This window comes from Notamacropus eugenii, chromosome 3 (assembly GCF_028372415.1).
Source record: "Notamacropus eugenii isolate mMacEug1 chromosome 3, mMacEug1.pri_v2, whole genome shotgun sequence".
NCBI classification, from domain to species: domain Eukaryota; kingdom Metazoa; phylum Chordata; class Mammalia; order Diprotodontia; family Macropodidae; genus Notamacropus; species Notamacropus eugenii.
This window is the reverse complement of record NC_092874.1, coordinates 381249273-381270115: the sequence shown is the minus strand read 5'-3', so window position 1 is coordinate 381270115 and position 20843 is coordinate 381249273. Positions and strand designations below refer to the sequence as shown.

The 20843-nt window shown below is 42.3% G+C and overlaps 1 protein-coding gene across 1 annotated transcript in view; it reads right to left on the bottom strand.

Annotated features, from left to right (window-relative positions):
- Positions 1 to 20843, bottom strand: part of TNRC18 (trinucleotide repeat containing 18) — a 153486-nt gene that overhangs the window by 59675 nt on the left and 72968 nt on the right. The window contains 3 exon segments of the mRNA XM_072597654.1: positions 2767 to 2916; positions 3740 to 3945; positions 7221 to 7326. Coding sequence (XP_072453755.1) covers positions 2767 to 2916; positions 3740 to 3945; positions 7221 to 7326 — 462 coding nt within the window.

Here is a 20843-nt window from a genome sequence, read left to right as displayed (position 1 = left end):
CTGTTTTCAAACCCAGGCTCTATCTCTGAATAACCTTGGGCAAATCACTTACTCTCTGGGGGCCTCAGTTTCCTCATCTGTAAAATGAGGGGGTTGAATAAATGGTCTCTAAGGATCCTTCTAGCTCTACAACGATGATCTTATGATCATCCCTTATGCTATTTCTTGAGTCTAGGCTATTATTGTAAATAGATGCCCAACCTGTGTTTCTCTGCCGCCCTTTGGGTCATCCCCAACTTTTGATTCCTTGTATGGTGCAGTATTCCGTCATTCATAAGCACAGAGGATTGCCAAAAGACCATTTATGTTAAAAAGGTGGATCTTGGACTGAATCCCAAAGGAGAATCTTGAGAAAGCACCTCTCCATTTTCTTTGTACAGGTGGTAGACCTACGGGTATAGGGGACTGTATGTGTTGTTTTTGCTAAACTTTTCTCTTCTTTCTTATCATTTGTTACAAAAGATGGCTCTCAGGGAAAGAGTGGGATACATTGGGAAATGCATGTGATATAAAAACAAAAGCTATCAATAAAAATTGATTTAAAAACCAGACCCAACTGTCCAAATGCAACCTACTCTGCTCTCTTCTGTCCATTCAGTTCTGGGCTGGATTTATTGCCCATCTGAAGTGCACGTTGCAAATATACATATCTTTATGAGAATGACCTACATAGGCGTCAAGAGCATACTCCATGAAAATGGGAAAAGGCAGGCTTTGGTAACAATCCTTTATAGCTGAGTACATCTTTACAGTCACACAATTGACTGAAAATCCAAGAATACAAGATCATGTTACATTTAGCATTCTGATTACCCAAAAGAAATGGAAATCATTTCACTCAGCAGAGCAAAAATCAGTCTTTAAAAGTACTTCATTAAGGTCAGAAGATTCCTTGATAAATGAAGTCAATGACTCTCTTGATGATTAAAATCAAATGAGGGATAAAATAAGACATATGTATGCCAAAGGTGTTCTCTACTTCTATGGAGGGTATTTTGAGTTGGGTCCAAATGGAAGAAGAAAATTCCTTATAAATGGTGATCACCTCCAGATATAGCTATGTTTTGATTAGTGGGAATAATTAGTCCCCTGACATGGCTTCACGAAGTCAAATTCACACTATTCAGTGTGATAAATATATAAGATATGGTCATTGGTTCCAGCCCAATGGAATAGGCAGTGTGAATTAAAAAAAAAAAAATGGACCTACCTCAGTAGAATTCATTATTCACATCAATCAGCACCTAGTGGCATTCTTGTTTGTCTATGATACTATGCTGATTACATCATGTCCAGAATATTATGGATCCTCCTCAAAAATATCCACGATTATTCCAATTGTATTGTCCAAACAATCCGTTATTGGATGAAAAATACTTATTGCTCAGTTTATGCCAAGGAGGTAAAAATCATGCCTTTGAGTTAATACCTTAGGACAGATATCTATGATAGACACGGAAAATTTTGGCTGAATTGTAATTATGAAACTTTCACAGTTTTTTATAATTATTTTTCAGTGCATACTTATACTTTTCTTCTTTCAAAAAGATCCCATTCAAGGGGTGGTATTCAAGGGGTAGGCCATAAGATGACCTACCTATATTTTGACTAACAGCTTCAAAAATGTTTATGTGTCAATTGGGGAATATTAAAATAAACTTAATCATCCATAATCTGTTTTAAAAATTTCCACAAAATGCTTTTATCAGTCTTTAAATAACAATTCTATGTGACCAACAACGGTGTTGGAGACTAAGTATAAAAATGAATACAGTGAAACAATCCTTATTCTGCGCCCTTAGTCTCTGTGGACCAGTATTAACAACTTCCATCAAAACATTTCAAACTCCAGAGTGTCCCAAATTAGTCTGGGAAAACTTGATCTAAATTATGATCCCATAAGTATGTATATGATTAGTTGTCTCAAACCATATTCACAAATTTTCCCACAGCATTTAGCGCTGTGTGAGTGTTTTTCCCAATGCCATTGTTATTATCACTGTATATGGTGTTCCTGGTTACTCACTTCAACTCTGTATTGGTTCATGTGAGTCTTCCCAAGTTTTCTTAATTCTTCATGTTTCTACTTTTCTACATCACAAAAATTTCCCATTATATCCACTGCACATCCATTTATCCGTTCCCCAATTGATGGGCATCTACTTTGTTTCCAGTTCTTTACCACCACACAAAGTCAATATTAAGGGTTTGCTACATATGGGTCCTTTCTGCCTTGGACCTCCTTGGGGTATGTGCCACCAGTGAACTTTTTTGTCTCTTTCTCTCACATGATGCTTTTGTTTTTCAGAATGAGGAGATCAATTCATAGCTCTGATTTCAATCTAGTTTGATTTTATAACTGCAACACCTTTTTTGAAGGAATTAAGACAGGGTCTCAGTATGTCTATCTGATAGATGAGGAAATGGAAAAAGATGAAGCAACTTGCTTACAAATACACCAGCTAGTTCACTAGTGGTAAAGCTACGACTAGAATGCAGGTATCTGAGTCTCCTAGACCCTGGTTCTTTTCCCCTAACCACACTACCTTCTCTGGTTCATATTGAATGGCTACAGAGATTGCCTCCCACAGAGGCCAAAGAGCCCAGCTAAGCCTGAATCAAAAGCACACTGTGGCTGTTATGTGAGACTAAGGGGCTTACACCATGTAAGGATGTGGTATATAAAGACCTGCGATAGGTAAACATGCAACCTGACTCTACCATGGGTCCCCATATGCTTGCCCAATCACCAGGAGGCTTACTTACCAAAATGGGGCAAGTGTTCACTGGGGATCACTACCAGCTGTCCCGACTGAGGGTCCCTGGCAAACTGATAAGCAGAAGAAGGTATAGAACCCCCCATACCAGGGGGGAAAGTTGGAGTCATGCCCTGGTGCAGGGAAGGGTGGCCTAAGCCTAGGGAAAAAAAACGCAAAGATTCACATCAGTTCAGCTGAGGTCACTGCTAAGGTCCACAGCCTGTCAGGCACTGAAACTAGCCAAGACACTCTTATAACCATAAGTTCCCAGTCTAAGAGACTCAGAGGAAGAGAAGGCAGTGACTAGACTTCAAAGGCTTTCCTTTTAAATGGGAAATGCTGCCCCTCTTTGATTAAAGAACCATTATAGGGTATCCAGAAGAAGCAATAAACAGGCTGGGTGGTAGCCCAGCAGCCTATCTTTATATTTACTTGAATGTCATTTCATGAGCTTTTGGCTACCTGTGCTGATGGAAGGGAGCAGGGAAGCAAATAATCCCCAAACCACTTCTACTTAAATTCTAATACATTCAGAGAAGCCATAGCAGCCATCTCAGCCAACACCCAAAACAGACCCACATTTTACTCAAACATGCACATGTCCTCTGGTGTATGGCTCTTAATGCTCTCCCACTGTATTCCTAACACTGGGAAGTCTGGGACATATAAGTGGTGGAGAAGGTGAGGCCATGGTTAATCTGAATAACATTAACTCATTCTCAGGCAATTAAGAGCTGACTCTAAGTACCAAATATTTGCCACTCCCTTAATTTTTTATTAGTCAAATCTTTTGCCAAGGTAAGTCAAATCTGTAAGTTCAATATTTCCTACTTGTTTGGACCAAATTGTTACTCACACTTGGCAAGTAAGTGAATGGTTCTTTGCCAGGCTAGCTCAAGCACTACCATCATCCTACCATATACCTGTACACTCCCACCCAGAGATATCTTGCCCACAAACCCACAGAGCTTAGCACTCACCGTAGGGATGGCCTGCTAACCACATGGAAGGGCTACCAGTCCGGGGTAGCCATGGGTGTGCAGCCAGGTGGGAAGCTGGGTCAGCAGACCAACGCCCAGAACCAGTCAGGGCTGGGCCTCCTGTCACCATGAGGTTAGGATTGAGGCCATTTGCAGCACAACCAGTGGGATGGATACGAGCCAAGTCAGCTAATTCTTTGCTTTCTCTGGAGGTAAGAGAAGGAAGATAGAGGAAATAGGAGGAGTTAGCATAATACTCAGGGTGTGAGTATGTATGTGTGTATGTGCGTTTATTTATTTATATTTGTATGTCCAAGGAAACTTGTACCTAGGAGTCTGTAAAGGAGCTCTAGATGGGATCAGTAAACATAGACCTCACTGAAACTTCTGACATCTTTCTCAGGCAGAATCAGTCAGCAGCAAAGAGACTCTACAGGCAAGATGGGAATGGGGTTGAGGGAAGGACAACATAGACAGCTAAATGGACAGGAATGGTTAAAAGATGGAAAACAAGTACAGCAAGAGGAACATAATCCTGAAACTTCTGAAGGAGTATATATGGCCAAAGGATTGGGCTTCTTGGGTAGATATGCCTTAATTCTACCCTATATACAATATAAACTACCTGTATAAAATGCTTTTAATTTTGCAAGGCCTCTTACCTATCCTCTGTAAGATAGCAAGTAAGGTATTATCCAATGAGGTGATGTGTGTACAGATATATAGATAATACACTTCAATATATTCTTTTTCACTATATACTACATACACTACTGATCTATCTATAGCTGTATATAGTGCACAAGGTACATATATATAAAAGGGCATTGTATACAGAGAGCCTTTTGCCAAACCTTAAAGCCTGGAATGTTCTCCTTCCTCCCTTTTGTTAAAAGAATCCTTTACTTCCTTCAAGACTCATCTCTACCTTCTATGTCAAACCTTTCCTGATTCCCTTAGGTGCTGAGCACCTAAATAAATATACAAAACCCTGAAAAAGGTGATCAATACGTCAAGGACCTATGATTTTGTTGGTGCAGAAACTAGTCTACTGAGGCAGATGAGTCTTAGAAGGTTGCTCAAGGAGATGTGCCCACAGTGACAAGGCTAATAGTAAGTGTCAAAGGTAGTCCACTCATGTCTTCCCAACTCTAAGCCCAGGGCCATCTCTATACTTTGCCATCTTATTTCTCATATGCTAGGTTTTAAACATGATAAAAAAAACCACAGTCTCCATATTCTGGGAGCCATGACTAAATTGGGGGGAGAGGAAAAGACAGACAATAGAAACATAACATGAGAAGTGACAAATAGTAACACAGACAGTGCACAGAACTCTCAGAAGGGAGAAATCACTGTGAGTTAGAGTGGCCAACTCCAGCGTCCTCAAAGATGACATGTGATTTATGTTGGACCTCGAAGAGTGAGAAGAACACACGTCTGAAGAAAGGAAGCCAGGGAACGCATGAGCAAAGAGAGGGCAAGAACAGTGTATAGGGTGTGCTCTAGAGACGGGGAGCAGGTAAGTTTGACTGGGGCATGGGACTGCAAAGGGTGGGCATGAAAAGTGAAGGCTGCTGAGGACAGCTGGGGTCAGATTGTAGAACGTCTAGGATACAAGGCTAAGAATCTGAAATCTGTTCTATCAGCAGTCCTAAAGTTTACATTAAGGCAATTAATCTGCTAGTAGTACACTGGATAAAGTAAAGGTGAACAGAGTGTAAAGTTATAGGCAGAGAGGAGTTATGAAAATAATGCAAAAGGAAGGGCAGCTTTGAAAAAAAAAAATCTCCAGGACAGATGAGAGACATGAGGGAAGAAGGGTTGACAGAATTTAGACTGCCAGATGGGGAAGATGGGGGAAAACTAGGAATCAAAGATAACTCCAAAGAATTCATCTTAATAGCTCAGAAAATGCTATTTATGAGGTAGTTGGAAAAAAAAGAAAGGAAAAGCTGAGAATGAACAAGGGTTGAATGCAATGGGGAAGACACCAAGGGGAGAAAGGGACTGAAGCTAAGATGATTAGGGGTGGAGGTAGGGGAATAATAACATGCAAGGACAGGGAATGATGAGTTCTACTTGAAATAGACTGAGCTGGTGTTGATGATGGGACATCCCCATGGAAATGTCCAACAGCTAGTGATGGCTCTGGAGAGTAGTTACATACAGGGAGGCCTGGAAGGACTTATATGAACTGATGCTGAGCAAAATGAGCAGAACCAGGAGAACATTGCACACAATAACACCTACAGGGTGCAAGGGCTGTTTTTGATAGACTTAGCCCTTCACAGCAATGCAAGGATCTAACACATTCCCAAAGGACTCTTGAGGCAAAATGCCTTCCGCATTCAGAGAAAGAATGGAATGCAGAATGAAGCAGAATATGTTCTCTTGTGTTATGTTTGGTTTTGTTTTTTCTCATGGTTTCTCCCATTCATTTAAATTCTTCTATGCAACATGATTAATGTGAACATGTGGTTAATAACAGTGTATGTGCAGAACCCATATAAGACTGCATGCCATCTCAGGGAGGAAGGAGGGAAGGGGAGAAAATTTAAGACTTATGGAAGTGATTGTAGAAAACTGAAAACGAATTAATTCATTTAAATAAATAGAAGAGTAGTCACATGCAGATGTCAGAGCCCTTCATATACCAATAGGCTGAAACCACTAGAATAAAAGACATTTACCAGAGATCCCCAAGAGAGACCTGCAGAGAGTGGAGGGCATAGCCTTGGGGAATGCTGACATTTGGGGGAGAGAGATGTAGAAGGAAGGAGGAAGGCTGCATAGGAGTCAGAAAGCAAGCACCTGGAGCTAGGATAGTGTCTGATGTTCCCAGAGGCAGTTTAGTAGAACAGTTAGAGTCAGCCTCAAAGTCAGAAAGAGTTGAGTTCAGACTCCTACATCTGACATATACTAGCTGTGTGACCTTGGATGAGTCCCTTTACCTCTCAATGTCCTAGCCATCTCTCTAAGGCTCTTGAGATGAAGAAGGCTAATCAAAAGTATAGAAAGCAATAGGAAAAAGCTTATCTGCACTGCAGGTTTGCTCTTCAAGGCCCTAAACAAAGAGAGAATCTAATCTCAAACTAACCTCAAGGGTGTCATGGTCTCTTACAAAAAAAAAAAAATCAGTGGACAATATGGCAAAACATTCTGCAGATTCAAGTTATTCTTTTCCCTTTTATCTACACGTACCCACTTATTCCCCTCCTGCTTCCCAAAGCTCCCAGGCCCCATGATGTTAATCCTTTTCCTTCAAATCTCAGGGAATTAATTAGCTCCTTCCCTAAAAGCAGCCTGCCAAGAGTGGCTACCTTGGAGCACAGCTGGGAGTGAGACACTCTGGCCCCAGACAAAGGAGTCAAGAGATGGGAAACAAATGGGGAGTCATGGAGATAGAGGTGAAAAGGGAGGCTCCTTTCTCAGACCCACAGCAAGGAAGGGGGTTGGTTCACCCAGCTTAGAGGCTCACCTGAGCAGCTTCTCTTGGTCCCGCTCCATGCGCCCTCCCCCCAGGAGGCGCTCTTCCCTGTGGCGGCCTCGGTCATCTCCGCAGTCCTCGTCTGAGCGACTGTGTCCTAAACAAGAAGACCAAACCAGTCAGTGTGGGCAGCCTAGGGAGGAAGCACAAAAGACGCAAAGGCCCAATGCCCTCCGCCTTGCCCTATCCCCATTCCCTCCCCTTGGCTCAGTCCTTCCTACATCCTTCCTTTTCATCCCAGATGGATGTGGGACCAGCCTGCCAGTGTTTCTATTAACTCGGTTTAATCTATCAGGTTTCTCAAGGCCCGACTTGGGACAACACTTCGTTCTCTGGCCAGGGCTGAGAAGTACCAGCTTTGACACAAGTATCTGGCCAAACTCCGAGATGTCACTGTCGCACTGAGGATTGTCAAGCAAGACAGGAGTTGAGTTCTCCAATAGCATATCAAAAAAAGGGTGGGATCACGTATTTAGAACTGGAAGGGAACTTGGGAGGTCATCTGGCCCAACTCCAATTTTTACAGATGACAGTACTAAGACTAAGTGACTCGCCCCAGGTCACACACAGAGCAGAGATATGAACCCACATCTCAAGGATCCAGATTCAGAGATCTCCCCACTCTATCACTTCTGCCTCAAAGGAAGATATTCAGAAGTTAGATTATCCCAGAGAATTGTTAGGCATTTGCCCCATAGTCTTCGATGAAATAAGTATTTTTCTGGGTATGGAAAGGGAGTAGCAGTGGTTAGGCATCCCTGGAAACTCAACTTAAGCGAGCTGGCATCCTAAGTAGGGTTTTGTAAAGATAATCCCACAACCAGGCTTAGATGGGAACTTTTAGCTCAGGCGCCCATGAACTTGTTTTAAAAGTATTTTGGGGAGGAGGAAGGGGAGGGAGGTGGAGAAAATTTTAAACTTATGGAAGTGAATGTTGAAAACTAAAAATAAATTTATAAAAAATATTTTGATTACTATTTCAATCATTATAATCTTATATATTTATTTAATGCATTTAAAAACATTCTGAGAAAAGGTCTGTAGGCTTTATCAGACTGCCAAAGGAGTCTAAAACATACAATAAAGGTTAAGAACTCTCGTCCAACCTAGGCATTCGACCAAAGTTGTCGTGTGCAGTGGTAATCACTTCTTATATTTTACTTATACTAGTACTCCAAATACAAGACTCTCCAAGTATTGTTTCAGTATCTTTACACAAGCTCTCCCCCCACCCCACCCCAATACACCTATCTTATAGGAGAAGAGATTAAGGTTCAGAGAAGAAAAGAGGCTTGTCTGTGCTTAACAGAGAGTGCACATGTTTCTTCTTCCCTCCCCTCTATCTTGCTAATTTCATCATCATAGGTGAAGGTGAGACCAGGCAGGATGCAACTCTACTGAGCCATTTCCAATCCCAACAGGCTTGGGGTAAAGCAGCCAGAAGTCTCTACAGCCCAGCCCCTCTTCTTATCACCTCACCTTACTTTCCAGGCCCCAACTTCCCTCCCCAGCTCCAGACCCTAACCATATTATAAATACCCAGAGCCCAGCCATGCCAGAACGAAGAGTGTCACCGCTGTAACAGGCAGGGAGGGAAACATGGATACAACCTATCTATGAACAACCCAAGACACATCAGTGAACAACAAAGATGGTTTTCTTAAAAGGAGAAATATGTTAATTGTCTTGAGGCTCCATATGTTTTAATTTACGTGTGGTTAATTACTTTTTCTCATGGTCTATTTCCCCAGGAATGCTAGAAAGGAGGCTGGTGAGTACAAAAAGGCACTAGCTGCTGGCACGGAGAAGGGGCTTCCGCGTACGCAGTTCTAGCCCTGGCTGCATTGGTGTGCCAAGTGGGCTCAAGCCTGGGCAGACAGGGGTGTCCCTGAGGTTCCACAGCCATCTGGAAGCCTCCTCTGACAGAATTCCAGCTTGTCCTGCCCGTCCTGCTGTGGGTCTCTGGATCTTGCCCACTCCATGCCCCAAGAAGGAGGATAGAAGACATCTCTCTTTATTAAAAAAAAAAAATGCACCCATGGTGTGTGACTCCACCCTAAGTCCTGAAATATCCCTGCCTGGGATAATGATGAGAAGGCACTGAGTTTATTCCAACCAGTTGACAAATAGCACAAAGGGACCTATTCAGAAGGCTTCCACAGTCTCTCTCTGGTGGGAAACTGTGGTGTCTCCAGCTAAAGCCCTGCTGGGATAACCCAAGGGGGCAGAGGCTGAGCGAGACCCCCAGTGCCTGGGGAAACTGGCTCTTCAAGACCTCACTGAGGCCACTCACCTCAGACTCCCCAGAGGTTTAGAGTTCTCAGTCAATCCCAGTGGGGGCAGAAGTGGTTTGAAATGAATGTTGAATTGAAAAGCCAGGAGACCCCAGGTTTGTTCCCGCCTCTGCCTCCCACTGTGATCTTAGAAAAGTTACTGCTCAACTCAGTCTGTCTACTTGTCAAACGGGGAGACTGAAACGTGGCCCTGTGTGTCTCCCAGGAATAAGGTCTGGCTGGGCTGTCAGTCTGTAAAGGGCCCTCTCCTCCTGGAGGAAAGTGCTAGAGATGTCATGTCACAACATTTCAGGGGTTTTGCACAGACTTTGAAAATTAATCTGATCTTAATCAAGGCAGAATACTTTTGACTCTGCTTTGTTTTTTTCCCTCTTATGCCCAAGGGCCCCAAAAGATTCACATATCAGAAGGAACCTGAGAGGACATGCAGTCTAACGCCTTCATTTTTACAGATCAGAAAAAAATCACTTCTTTCAAGTGATTTACCAATAACTCAAGTTAATAAGTAATAGTCCAGATTTACACTCGAGTCCTCTAACTCCAAATCCTATGCCTTTCTCCCATGCCACTACAAGCGGATTTCAACAGTTCACCAGCCTCTCTAACAAAAGTAGTCCTTTTCACCAAATCAAATCAGAGAACTCCCAGAAAGGGAGGGTGGAGGGGGAGAAAGTTTAAAGGAAATAGCCCTAGAGTATAAAATCTATGGCCCTCATATTGCTTGATTTTATCAGGGCTACAGTGATTACTTCTAAAAATACAGACTTCTGAATGACAGGAGCACTTCTAACTTTTCTCAAACAGCATTTTTTATGCATACAGTCATCATCATAAGTGATTCAAATATGTTGATAGCAGAGTGGGTGGCAGCGGACTGTTTGAGCCGGCCTAGCAACTAGAACCTAATTATTATCATCTTGGGCTTGGCCCTAGATGGCAGCTCTCTACTTACATACATGCTCTCTCTGGGTAGGTCAATGGCCTGTGCTAGAAGAGGGGGAAAAATTCCCTACCTCTAATCTAATCTATCCACCTAATCTGGCAAGAGCAAGCACAGTGGAAGAGTAGTAGATTTGTCTGGGAAAGAGCACCTCCTGGGTTTGAATCCCAGGAGTGAGCAACCTTGAACAAGTTCCTTAACTTTGGAACGCCTCAGTCTCTTCATCCAGAAAATGAAGGAGGTTGGGCAAGATGACCTCTAAATTCCCTTGCAACATTATGGTTCTCCGATCTACTCCTAGTATCCGTTGACTTTTCTTTCTTCCCCTCAAGAAGGACCACACTTTACCCATCACAGAATCATATGTCGTTAAGACCTAGAAATGACCATAGGAAACATATCTTGTCTGGTCTCTCCCCATTTTAAAGATGAGAAAATTGGTGATCTCGTAGCCAGATACTGGGGATAGGGCCAAGACTGGTCTATGGTTCTCCTCCTTAAGTGTTCTTTCCAGTACACCACGATAACCAAGAAGTGTTACCTTCTTTTAAAACCATTTCAATGGGATTCAAGCTAGCAAGCATTTATTAAGTGCCTACCACATACAGACATTACACTCCCACTTGAATCTCCTAGAGAAGGCAATTCTGCAGTCTCCCTGAGAATCTCCCTCCCTTCCAGTCCATCTATTTTTTTTTTCCTATTTCAATTAACCTACATAAATATAATCTGGTAGGATCATTGAGGCATGGAGACAGCAACATCAGATCGGCGACTGGAGATCCAGAGTCAAGTTATTGGACAGTAGATGAAATATGCTGTCCTTTCCTTACTGGGATGGGTGCTACTGGTCACACAGGACTTGGGAATTATCTGTGGCCCTGGGCAAGTGGAACAAACTCTCAGCTTCAGTTTACTCATTTGTAAAAAACAAGAAGTTTGGAACTGGATGACTGCAAAGGTTCCTTCTAGACCAGGATCTATGATCCTATATGCACTACATACTATAAGCTGCCCTTCCATAACCAAAGCAGGAATTTCAAAATGGATTGCTTGAGGTCTAGGCTACAGTGAGGAGCCAAAGAACAAAGTGTCTCTCTGTGGGAAATTAAGTGGTCCCATGGAGACTCAACTCTTAACGGACTGGCCTCATTAACACCAAGCTCAGATTAACAGAGCTGACGGGACCTGACAGCTGGCCAAATAGGGACAGGCCCATAAATGTTGTGTTGGGGTTGTAGCAGGTAGTATGCCTGTGTGAGAAGAGTATAGATTGGAATGCATGGGGTATACCATCTAGTCTAGCTGTGTGACCCTGGCTAAGTCACTGTATTTCTTCAGGCCTCTGTTTCCTCAGCTATAAAACTGAGAAATTAACAGTGATTATAAAACTCAAGTAACAGAATTCTGAAAAACAGAAAATGTCCCCTACAGTATATATAGTGGTATTATTCTGAAAGGTTTTGATGCCCATTGCAGCTTCTGCTTCCTTTCGGCCAAGCCACCCACAGAGGGCTGAATGCCAACACTGATGGCTCAGTGGAAATGGGGAGGGGAAGGCAGCAGGTAGGCCTGACAGCTCCCTGACACCTCATCTAAGTGATAAAAATGGTCTTCCGGGCTAATTCCCCAAAAGAAAAGACCTCCTCTTGGATAAATGTCCAGACTTGCTAAATCCCTAAATGCTTAAAAAAATAAAAATAAAAGGTGTGTGTGCACACCTTCAGATGAAGGAGGGAGGGAGGTTTTAGCAGATACCTTAAAGCATCCATCAAATTAGTTGGCGGCAAAGAGATTATACATGTAATATGAAACTTCTGTGTATTTTAACGCTGACTAATCTCTGCATTTTCAATGCTTGCTAACTTCACCAATAAATGCATACTTCTTGCTCCAAGGTAGGCTTTTATTCCTATACCATTCAAATGCTTTTCCCCTTCTTTTTCCATCTTAAAAAAAACCATATTTTTATATGATGGGGAAAGAGGGAGAAGTGCTAACATGTCAGAGCTCAGAATTTCGGATTGGGCCTGCCCCCAGTGAACTGCTCTTTGATTTCCTTACAAATCTTTCATGGAGCCCGCCAGCCTAGGACTTACCCAATGCCAACCTTATTTGGGCCGGTGATGTTATGGGAGATCCAATATTTATTGCAGGTTTAATTTTAAAGCCTTCACCCCACCCCTGCCCCTACCCTCCAACTCCCCCTTTGCCCACCCCCGGGGGTTGAGATGGCTCCCGCTGGTACAAACCGGTTATTGCCTCTATCAGTGAATGACCATTTTGTCCATATGTAACGTGATGCAGAGAACTTGCATACAAAATTCAATCAATTATGCACAGAGGACAGGCTGAGGCCTGGTTTCCATGACAACCAAGGCCTAGTACTAAATACTTGCATTTTACTAGGCAAATACTACAGCTTAGTCATCTAAAGCCTGCTTTCTCTTTCTTAAAAGGTCTAAATATTCAAGCACTCTCCACTCCCAAGCAAGCAAGCTAATGTTATTACTAGACTTGGCACATGGGGAAAGGAAAAGGGGATGGGGGAAGGGGAGGAGAGGAGGGCCTGCTTCTGCTGCCAAGCCAATTCCATCACTTAGCAACAGACCCAGAGGCCTGTTAGAATTCAACCCTTGTTTTCAGCCTCTGAGTTGGACTCAGTAAATTACATTTAATGCCTGGTGGGAGGGTCTGAGTGGCTGAATGGCTCTTACACACAGATCCCCCCTGTGCTGACGAGGAAGCCTAAGAGCAGGCTGTTATGGTAGAGGTACTGAGAAAAATGGCTCCTGGGACAAATATTTCAAGTGAGTGACCGACTGAATAAACATGGTCATGTGTGTCCCGAAAACACACACACACACACACACACACACACACACACACACACACACACACACACTCTCTCTCTCTCTCTCTGTCTCTCTCTCGCTCTCTATCCCATCTCCACCTGAAGGGGGAAGAGGATTGTCATGGGCTGCCAATCACAAGTTAGGGGCAGGTCTGTGTCAAGGAATAAGAGGTAAGTCACTTGGCTACCATAGCCAGGACTCTCCCATTCGGTCTCAGGCAGGCCTGGACGGATGGGCCAGGGAATTCAGTAAGGTCTTGGTGGCCTTCTAGGAATGGCTAGGAGCTACCAACACCAATAGGAGACATACTCCACTCACCTACAATGCGTTCTTTTCCTCTTCTCTAAAAAAACCACAGACCCCAAAAGGCCAATTCTATTTGTTAGGTCTCATAAGTGTCCTGAAGTTAAAACACAGTCCCAGAGTTGCTCCTAAAACCCCAGGATGACAGATTTAGAGCCACAAAGGATCCTCAAAATCATCTAGGCCAATTCTTTTGCTTTACAAATGAGGAAACCGAGTCCCAGAGGGATTAAGTAGCTTACTCAAGGTTACAAAGGCAGTAGCTGAACCAAAATTTGAACCTAGAGTCAGAGGTTAACTTTCAGCTCAAGAGTTTTGCCCTTTGTGTGGGTAAGGGACAAAAGAGATACAAAACTTCCCTAATGATAAAAGGCAGATTATATTAATCCTAAATCATGAGGGATACTTTTCCTTCTACCTAATTCCTACCCCATTTAAGCACTTCAGATACATTGGAATGCTTTGTCCAGTTTCCTCTATTGGGGTTTTATGAAGACCTTCTAAAGTTTGACCTTAATAGCCAGTATTAAACTTGGTATTTATTATCCAAAAGGACAAGGAGCCAGAAAGGGGTGGCCCAAGCCGTCACTTCTGGTAACAGTACTTTACCTATATACCCTAGGAAGGACTGGCGGGGAGAGGGTTGTTTCTTAACCTGGAATCCAAAGATCCAGTCCATGAATAGATTTCTGGAGGTCCATGGGGAGAAAAAAAAAATGGCATCCTGCTTTTCAGTAAACTGTTTTAATATTTCCTTCACTTATTAATTTTTTAAAAATTATTCTGAGACAAGGTCCATAGGTATCACCGGACTGTCTGAAAGATTCTTGACAGAGAAAAATTAAGAAGTCTGGCCTGGAGCCTCTGAGAATGCCAAGATCTGTACAATGGGGTTTTTATTCCCCATGGAGTACAGTAATAATAAAGTAATAACATATATTGTGACATGGTAATGGCTTTGGGCACAGGTCCCATCAAGCTGGAAAGACTTCAAGGAAAGTCAGAGGCCTGGGAGTAAATCAGGATTCTCTGTTCTCCAAAGAGAAGTGGTGAACTACAGGTATGAAATAGGGCATATATTGTCAGACATCACCAATGTGCTGGCTTGTTTTACTTAACAATCCTTCTTGGTTATAAAGTGGGAGGGAGAGGAAGGAGTGGAGGATTAATGGATAGTGAGTGGGTTGGGTTTTTTTAGGCATCAATAAAGTAGTAGTAAAGGTCTTTTTTTTTTTTAAAGCATAAGCAACAATCTTAATGATTAACTACATTGTATCCTGACTAGCTTGGCCAACTGTAGAGAGGGGGTAACCAGATAATCATTTTTCCCCTAGGGGAACTTTAACCCATGTACTAAGGCCTATGTCTCCACACGACTGGCAATCTCTATTAGTGAGGGAAGTACCTACACCAAAAAAATAATGGAACTTAGAAATGGGAGTCCATAATGACCAGTTTTTAAGATACAAAAACCATACTATTGACCCATTAGCCATAACGGAACATTCAGTTGATGCTGTTTTCCCAGAAACAGAGATCTGCATCAACCCATTCATATTTTCTTCTTGCATTCCCTCTTCAAAAATCTCCTACTTGTGACCTAGGCTAAGGTTAACCTATACAGCGGCCACTTAAAAGAGACTGAAGTTAACAGGGAATTAAGACCACAACTTTATTCTAATTAATAAGGTGTTTCCAAGACCCTCTCTGAGCTGCTGGAAGAAATCATTCCCATTCCCCAAGAGCTGAAAGGCTCCTCTCAGCTTTTCCAAGTAGAACATCTCCTGGGGTCCTAATAAATCTGGGCTGGGGAAAGGGTGAAAACTACTTGACAGAATTCAGAAGAATTATGTAGCACGTCTACTGTCTCTCAGTAGAGAGGTGGTAGCCTGCAGGGATGGAATGAGGCATACATTTTCCAGACATAATCAGTTTTTTTTTCTTGATTTGTTAGAAGTGTTGGGGGAGTGAGGGGTGGGTGGAAGAGAACACCAAAGAAAGTGATAAGGGATCTATAAAAAGAAAATTTTTTTAAAGTTTAAAATAAGAAGAAAAATAATAATTAAAAAAAAGACTACCTCACAGAACTGGTTACTTTTGCCTTTTCCTTCTCCTCTCCTGGGCTCTCTAGCACTGACTACATTCTCCCATCTTTTATCTTCCCTCCCATCTGGGCTTCTAAAAACACTTTCTCTCTGGTGTCCTTTCCTGATTCCTCCTCCAGGGAATTCTAACCATTACAGCTTCCCTCTACCATCCTTCTCCCTAACCTCCCCCCTCTCTCCCCTCCCCCCAAACACACGACAGATTAATCTCCCAGCAGTCAAATACACCTCTATGGTTCCCTCCTTTGCCCCATCATTGTCCACTTCAAGTCAAAAATTTCTTGGCTCTGGCCTCCATCCTATCCCAGTCAATGTTTAATTTCTCACAATCCAGCTCTGTGAACCTTTGCCAGAAATTCCCAGCCCTTAATCAGGGAAGAATGGTGGGAAGTGGATGAGAAAATCCTCTCTTATTTCTCACCTAACTCAAATTGCTACCCACCATGGTCAAGTGGCTGGCTATTTTTAGGACTGTGTACTATGGCTATATGGATGGATCTAATGGAGAGATGGTCTTGACTAAACTGATTCTAAGTTCAGCCAAACAATTCGTCTGAACAGCTTTTCGGGATTCCCCCCCCCACCATATGACTGATTCAACTAGATTTTTTTCCCCTATAATGAAAAAAGTACCACAGGTTTGGGGCACCCTCTCACTCCTTTTCATACCACAGGTTTATAAATTCTCCCCAACACAGAACCCAACTGCCAGACTCCTCAGCTATTTTAGAGGATCACTGATTTGGAATTCAAACATACTTCAAAGGCCACTGAATTAACACCTTCTTTATTAAGAAAAAGTAAGAGACTTTCCCAAACACACAACTAACAGGCAACTAAAGCAGAGTTTGAACTCATCCCCTCTGACCCTGTAACCAGTGCCATTTCCACCACTGGACCCTGCCTCCCCAGGCATCAAAATGGTGCAGTGGAAAAAGCGCTGGGTGCTGCAGTTAGGAAAACCTGAGTTCAAATCCAGCCTTAGAAATTTAATCACTGCGTAAGTCCTTTCCTCAGTTTCCTCATCTGTAAATAGCACCTACTTCCTGAGGTTACTGTGAGGATAAAATGAGATAATATTTGTAAAACATTTTGTAAATCTGAAATCTTCATATAAACGGTAGCTATTTTTTCCCCAAAGTTTCTCTAGTTTCTGTCCTAGCCATGTCCTTGTCTGCCAATGCTGAACTTTTGTCCTAAAACCAAGGAGACTTGAAGGAAGGTCCAAAGATAAAATGACGTCAATCAAAACGTTACACTTGCGACTATTCCTGTGAGATTGGACCCAATCCCCCCCTTTCCTCCTGGGAGTTCTCCGTCTCGCTTGTCTTGTTTTTTTTATTTAGACCGTGAGTAGAAAGCATGTCTTGCGCTATGTTTTGAATGGTACCAAGGACATGGCTGGTGCTCAATTAAATATTAAATAACAGTGAAAGTCAGAGGAAATTTGCCTTAAAGGGGAACTGCCTCTCATGTAGAAGAAATGGTATTTTGACAAAATGGCCATCTGATCAGATGAAAGCAGGGACTTCTTCTACCAGGAAGCAAGTTAATTAATGAGCCCCACAGTTTAGCTGACTAAGACAATTATAAAACAATTAGATTTAGCAAATCCTGAGCTTGAGGACATCAATAATTAAATACAAGGTAGAAGGCAGATATCAGGAACAATGTCTCCTAGCTAGTTAATATTCACAGAGCGCTTTGCAATTTGCAAATATTACCCTATTTTATCTTCACAACAATCCTGGGAAATCCATTCCATAATCATTGTCATTTAACAGATGGGAAAACTGAGACAGGCAGGTTAAGTGACTTACCCAGAGTCACACAGCTCATCAGTGTCTGAGGTTGGGTCTGAGTTTACTACCCAGGGTCTTACTTACTCCAGGTGTAACACTGTAGACAATGCAGCAGTTAGCTGCTCTCTTCCCAGTATAACTGAATAGTTATGGTAATTAACCTTATAGTAAATGTTAATTGATGTCAATGCCCCCACTCCAAAAGAATTAGGAAACTGGGTCTCAACCAAGTTTTATCCCCAGTCACGAGCTAAAAAAAGGAAGATAATAGGGAGGAGACAAAATAAGGAACGCAGAAAGAGAAAAAACTGAGAGGAAAAGACAAGAAGGTGGGGAGGACAAAAGATTGGAGGAAGGAGAAGAAGGAGGTTAAGGGATCAAGGCTGGGGTTCTCAGCTAGAGCACTGGACCTGCAATCAGTAAGACCTGAGCTCAAGCTGGCTTTAGACACTTGCTAGCCATGGGATCCAGGGCCAGGCACTTAACACCACTGCTGGCCTCATTCTCTTCAGCTGGAAAACAAGGATAATAATAGCACTTAATTCCCAGAGTTGTTGTAAGGATAAAATGAGGTAATATTTATAAAACACTTTAAAAACCTGAAAGTGTCATAAAAATGCTAGCTACCATTATTTTGATATAATTGGTTTCCTTTGAAGTCCTATGCATTTTATTTTCTGCATTAAAAACATTATTTTGAGAAAATATACGTGTGTATGTGTACACATATGTGTGCATGAATATATACAGAGATATGTGCGCATACACACACATGTGCATGCGCATGTATACTCTGTATGTATGCACACATGTATATATGCATGTGTATGTTCCATATATGCGTATTTATAGGTAAATATACACATACCCCTATGTGTGTATAAGTGTGTGCATGTGTATGTCTGTATATGCACATATATGTATTGTGTGTGTACATACATACATGTATATAATGTGTGTGTACACACATATGCCAACAGTGTCCTTGACTAAAAAAAAAAGTTAAAAACCCTAAACTAAAAAGAAGGGGAGAGGAAATATTTGAAGAATGGAAGAAAATTTGGAATGAGCAAAATTTTAAAGTGCATTAACAATATTAAGTAACAATAACCATATTTCTATACAGTGCTTATAATGTACCAGGCACTGCGATAAGGCAGAGAGCGAGAAAGTCAGGGAGATAAAAGAGAGCAGAGAGAAGGGAAGAAGAAAAATTCTAGAGAACCACAAAGCTATTAGCTGGTGCTTACAGCACCCCATGAACTCCTCATTGTTCTGAGGGGAAACTGATTACCCCCAAACGAGCTTTCCAGCAGGTGGACGAGCTCAGGAAAGAATAACTGAAAGGGTAGGCAAGAGCGTTCTCTGGATCAATCAGGCTCACCATGAGCCAGAACTGCTAGAAGGGGTGTGTGGGTAGGGTTGGGAGTGGAGGGGTAGATGGTCAGTAGCGAGGGGTATCCTTTAAGTAATAGGGTTGATCTCCTTTCCTCATTGTTGCTTTCTTTAAAGAATGATGGCCAATCCACTCTGGATTTCTGCAGGAAAGGAGGAGAGCTCTTAGAGGAGCTAAGCAAAGAACATCATATAGTGAAAAATAATTTCTATTAACCCTAATGATACTGAGGTCCATTAAAAGGAAGCTTTTACATGTAGCCAAGATACTTCCATATCCCATGATATGAGTGGTTTCAATGAATTCTGAACTAGGAATATGTCAGGCTGCCATGTTATCCTTAGTCCAGGCCTGCGCTGGCCGCTTGGGGCACACCTCCACACACAAAGGATGTTTCCTCTCCATTTTTCAATGGCCACCTGAAATCCTTTGGTGGGCCCAAGGGACACAGGTTGTGCACATCTCTCTTGGTCCTTCCCCTGGCCTTTGTGTTGCTGTTCAGCTGTTTTTCAGTCGTGTCCAACTCCTTGTGACCCCATTTGGGGTTTTCTTAGTAAAGATATTAGAGTAGTTTGCCATTTCCTTCTCCAGCTCATTTTACAGATAAGAAACTGAGACAAACAGAGTTAAGTGATTTGCCCAGGGTCATACAACTAGTAATTGTGTCTGAGCTCAGACTTGAACTTGAACTCCAGGCCAGGCCCTCTATCTACTGCGCCACCTTGTCACCCTCCTTTGGCCTTAGCCATTCTCTATAGAGTTACTTATAGAGATTTTGTTTATATAGTGAAGGAGGTCTTCACAGCTTTTAGGTTCTGCCATAAAGAGGTATCTCCCCTTCAGCCTTCAGCCTCCCATACCAAACTTCAAAGAGAGAACCCTAGAAATGAGAAGGATCTCAAAAGTCATCTATTTCAACTAATAACCTTCCAGAAAATCTGCCAAAAACTTCAAATCACAATATAATAGGAAAAAGATACAAGTGCTTAAAAGAGGAAAGGGGTGGATATTAAAATGTTCTCATGAGACTGGTGCGGCACTACAGTTCCTGCTCCCAGCAAGGCTGGAGCTAACGTTCACTTGAGTTAGGTAGCTTTGAGCTGTCATGGAGTGAGTTAATGTAGTTTCTGCACCGTCTGGCACCAGTATGGTGAATTCCCAGGATAGGTGTAAGAGAATGACCTAAGAAAGGGCAAATAGCCTAGATCACGAAAAAGCAGCAGATTAAAGCTTCCATGATGATCCACAGAGGGGTTGGGCTAGCGAACGGCCACTTATCTTTTCCTATACTATCCTTTCCTGCCCGCTCCTCTCCTCTAACCAAAACAAGGGATCTCAAAAAAAAAGTAAAAAATAAAACAAGAACATCTCTCACTAATTTACCTTAGAAAGTCTGGGCTTCACAGACTATTTTCTTTTGTCATTGTTGCTGCGTTTTGTTTTTTCTTTCTTGTGGTTCCTCTCATTCATTCTAATTCTTCTATACAACATGGCTAATATGAAAATATGTTTAATAGGAAAGTATAGGTAGAACCTTTATCAGACTGCGTTCTATCTTAGGAAGAGGGGGAGGAAGGGAGAGGGAGAAAACTTATGGAAACGAATGCTAAAAACTAAAACTTAATTAACTAAAAAAAGAGTCTGGACTTCAGTTCTATAGAATGAATACAAAAACATACTGGATATGAAGACAGCCAGCCTTGAAGATAGGAAGACCTGGATTTAAATCCCCCTTCTAACACATACTGTCTGTGTGACTGTGGGCAAGTCACCTAATTTCTTGTCAGTGTCCCAGGCTACTCTCTAAGACTATAAATTGCCAAGGAGGTGCTGATCTATGCTGGTGGAGAAAGTCTCCTCATCTGGGAGTTTGCTACACGAAATCAGATAGCCTAACGTCTACCAGAATCATATCTCCT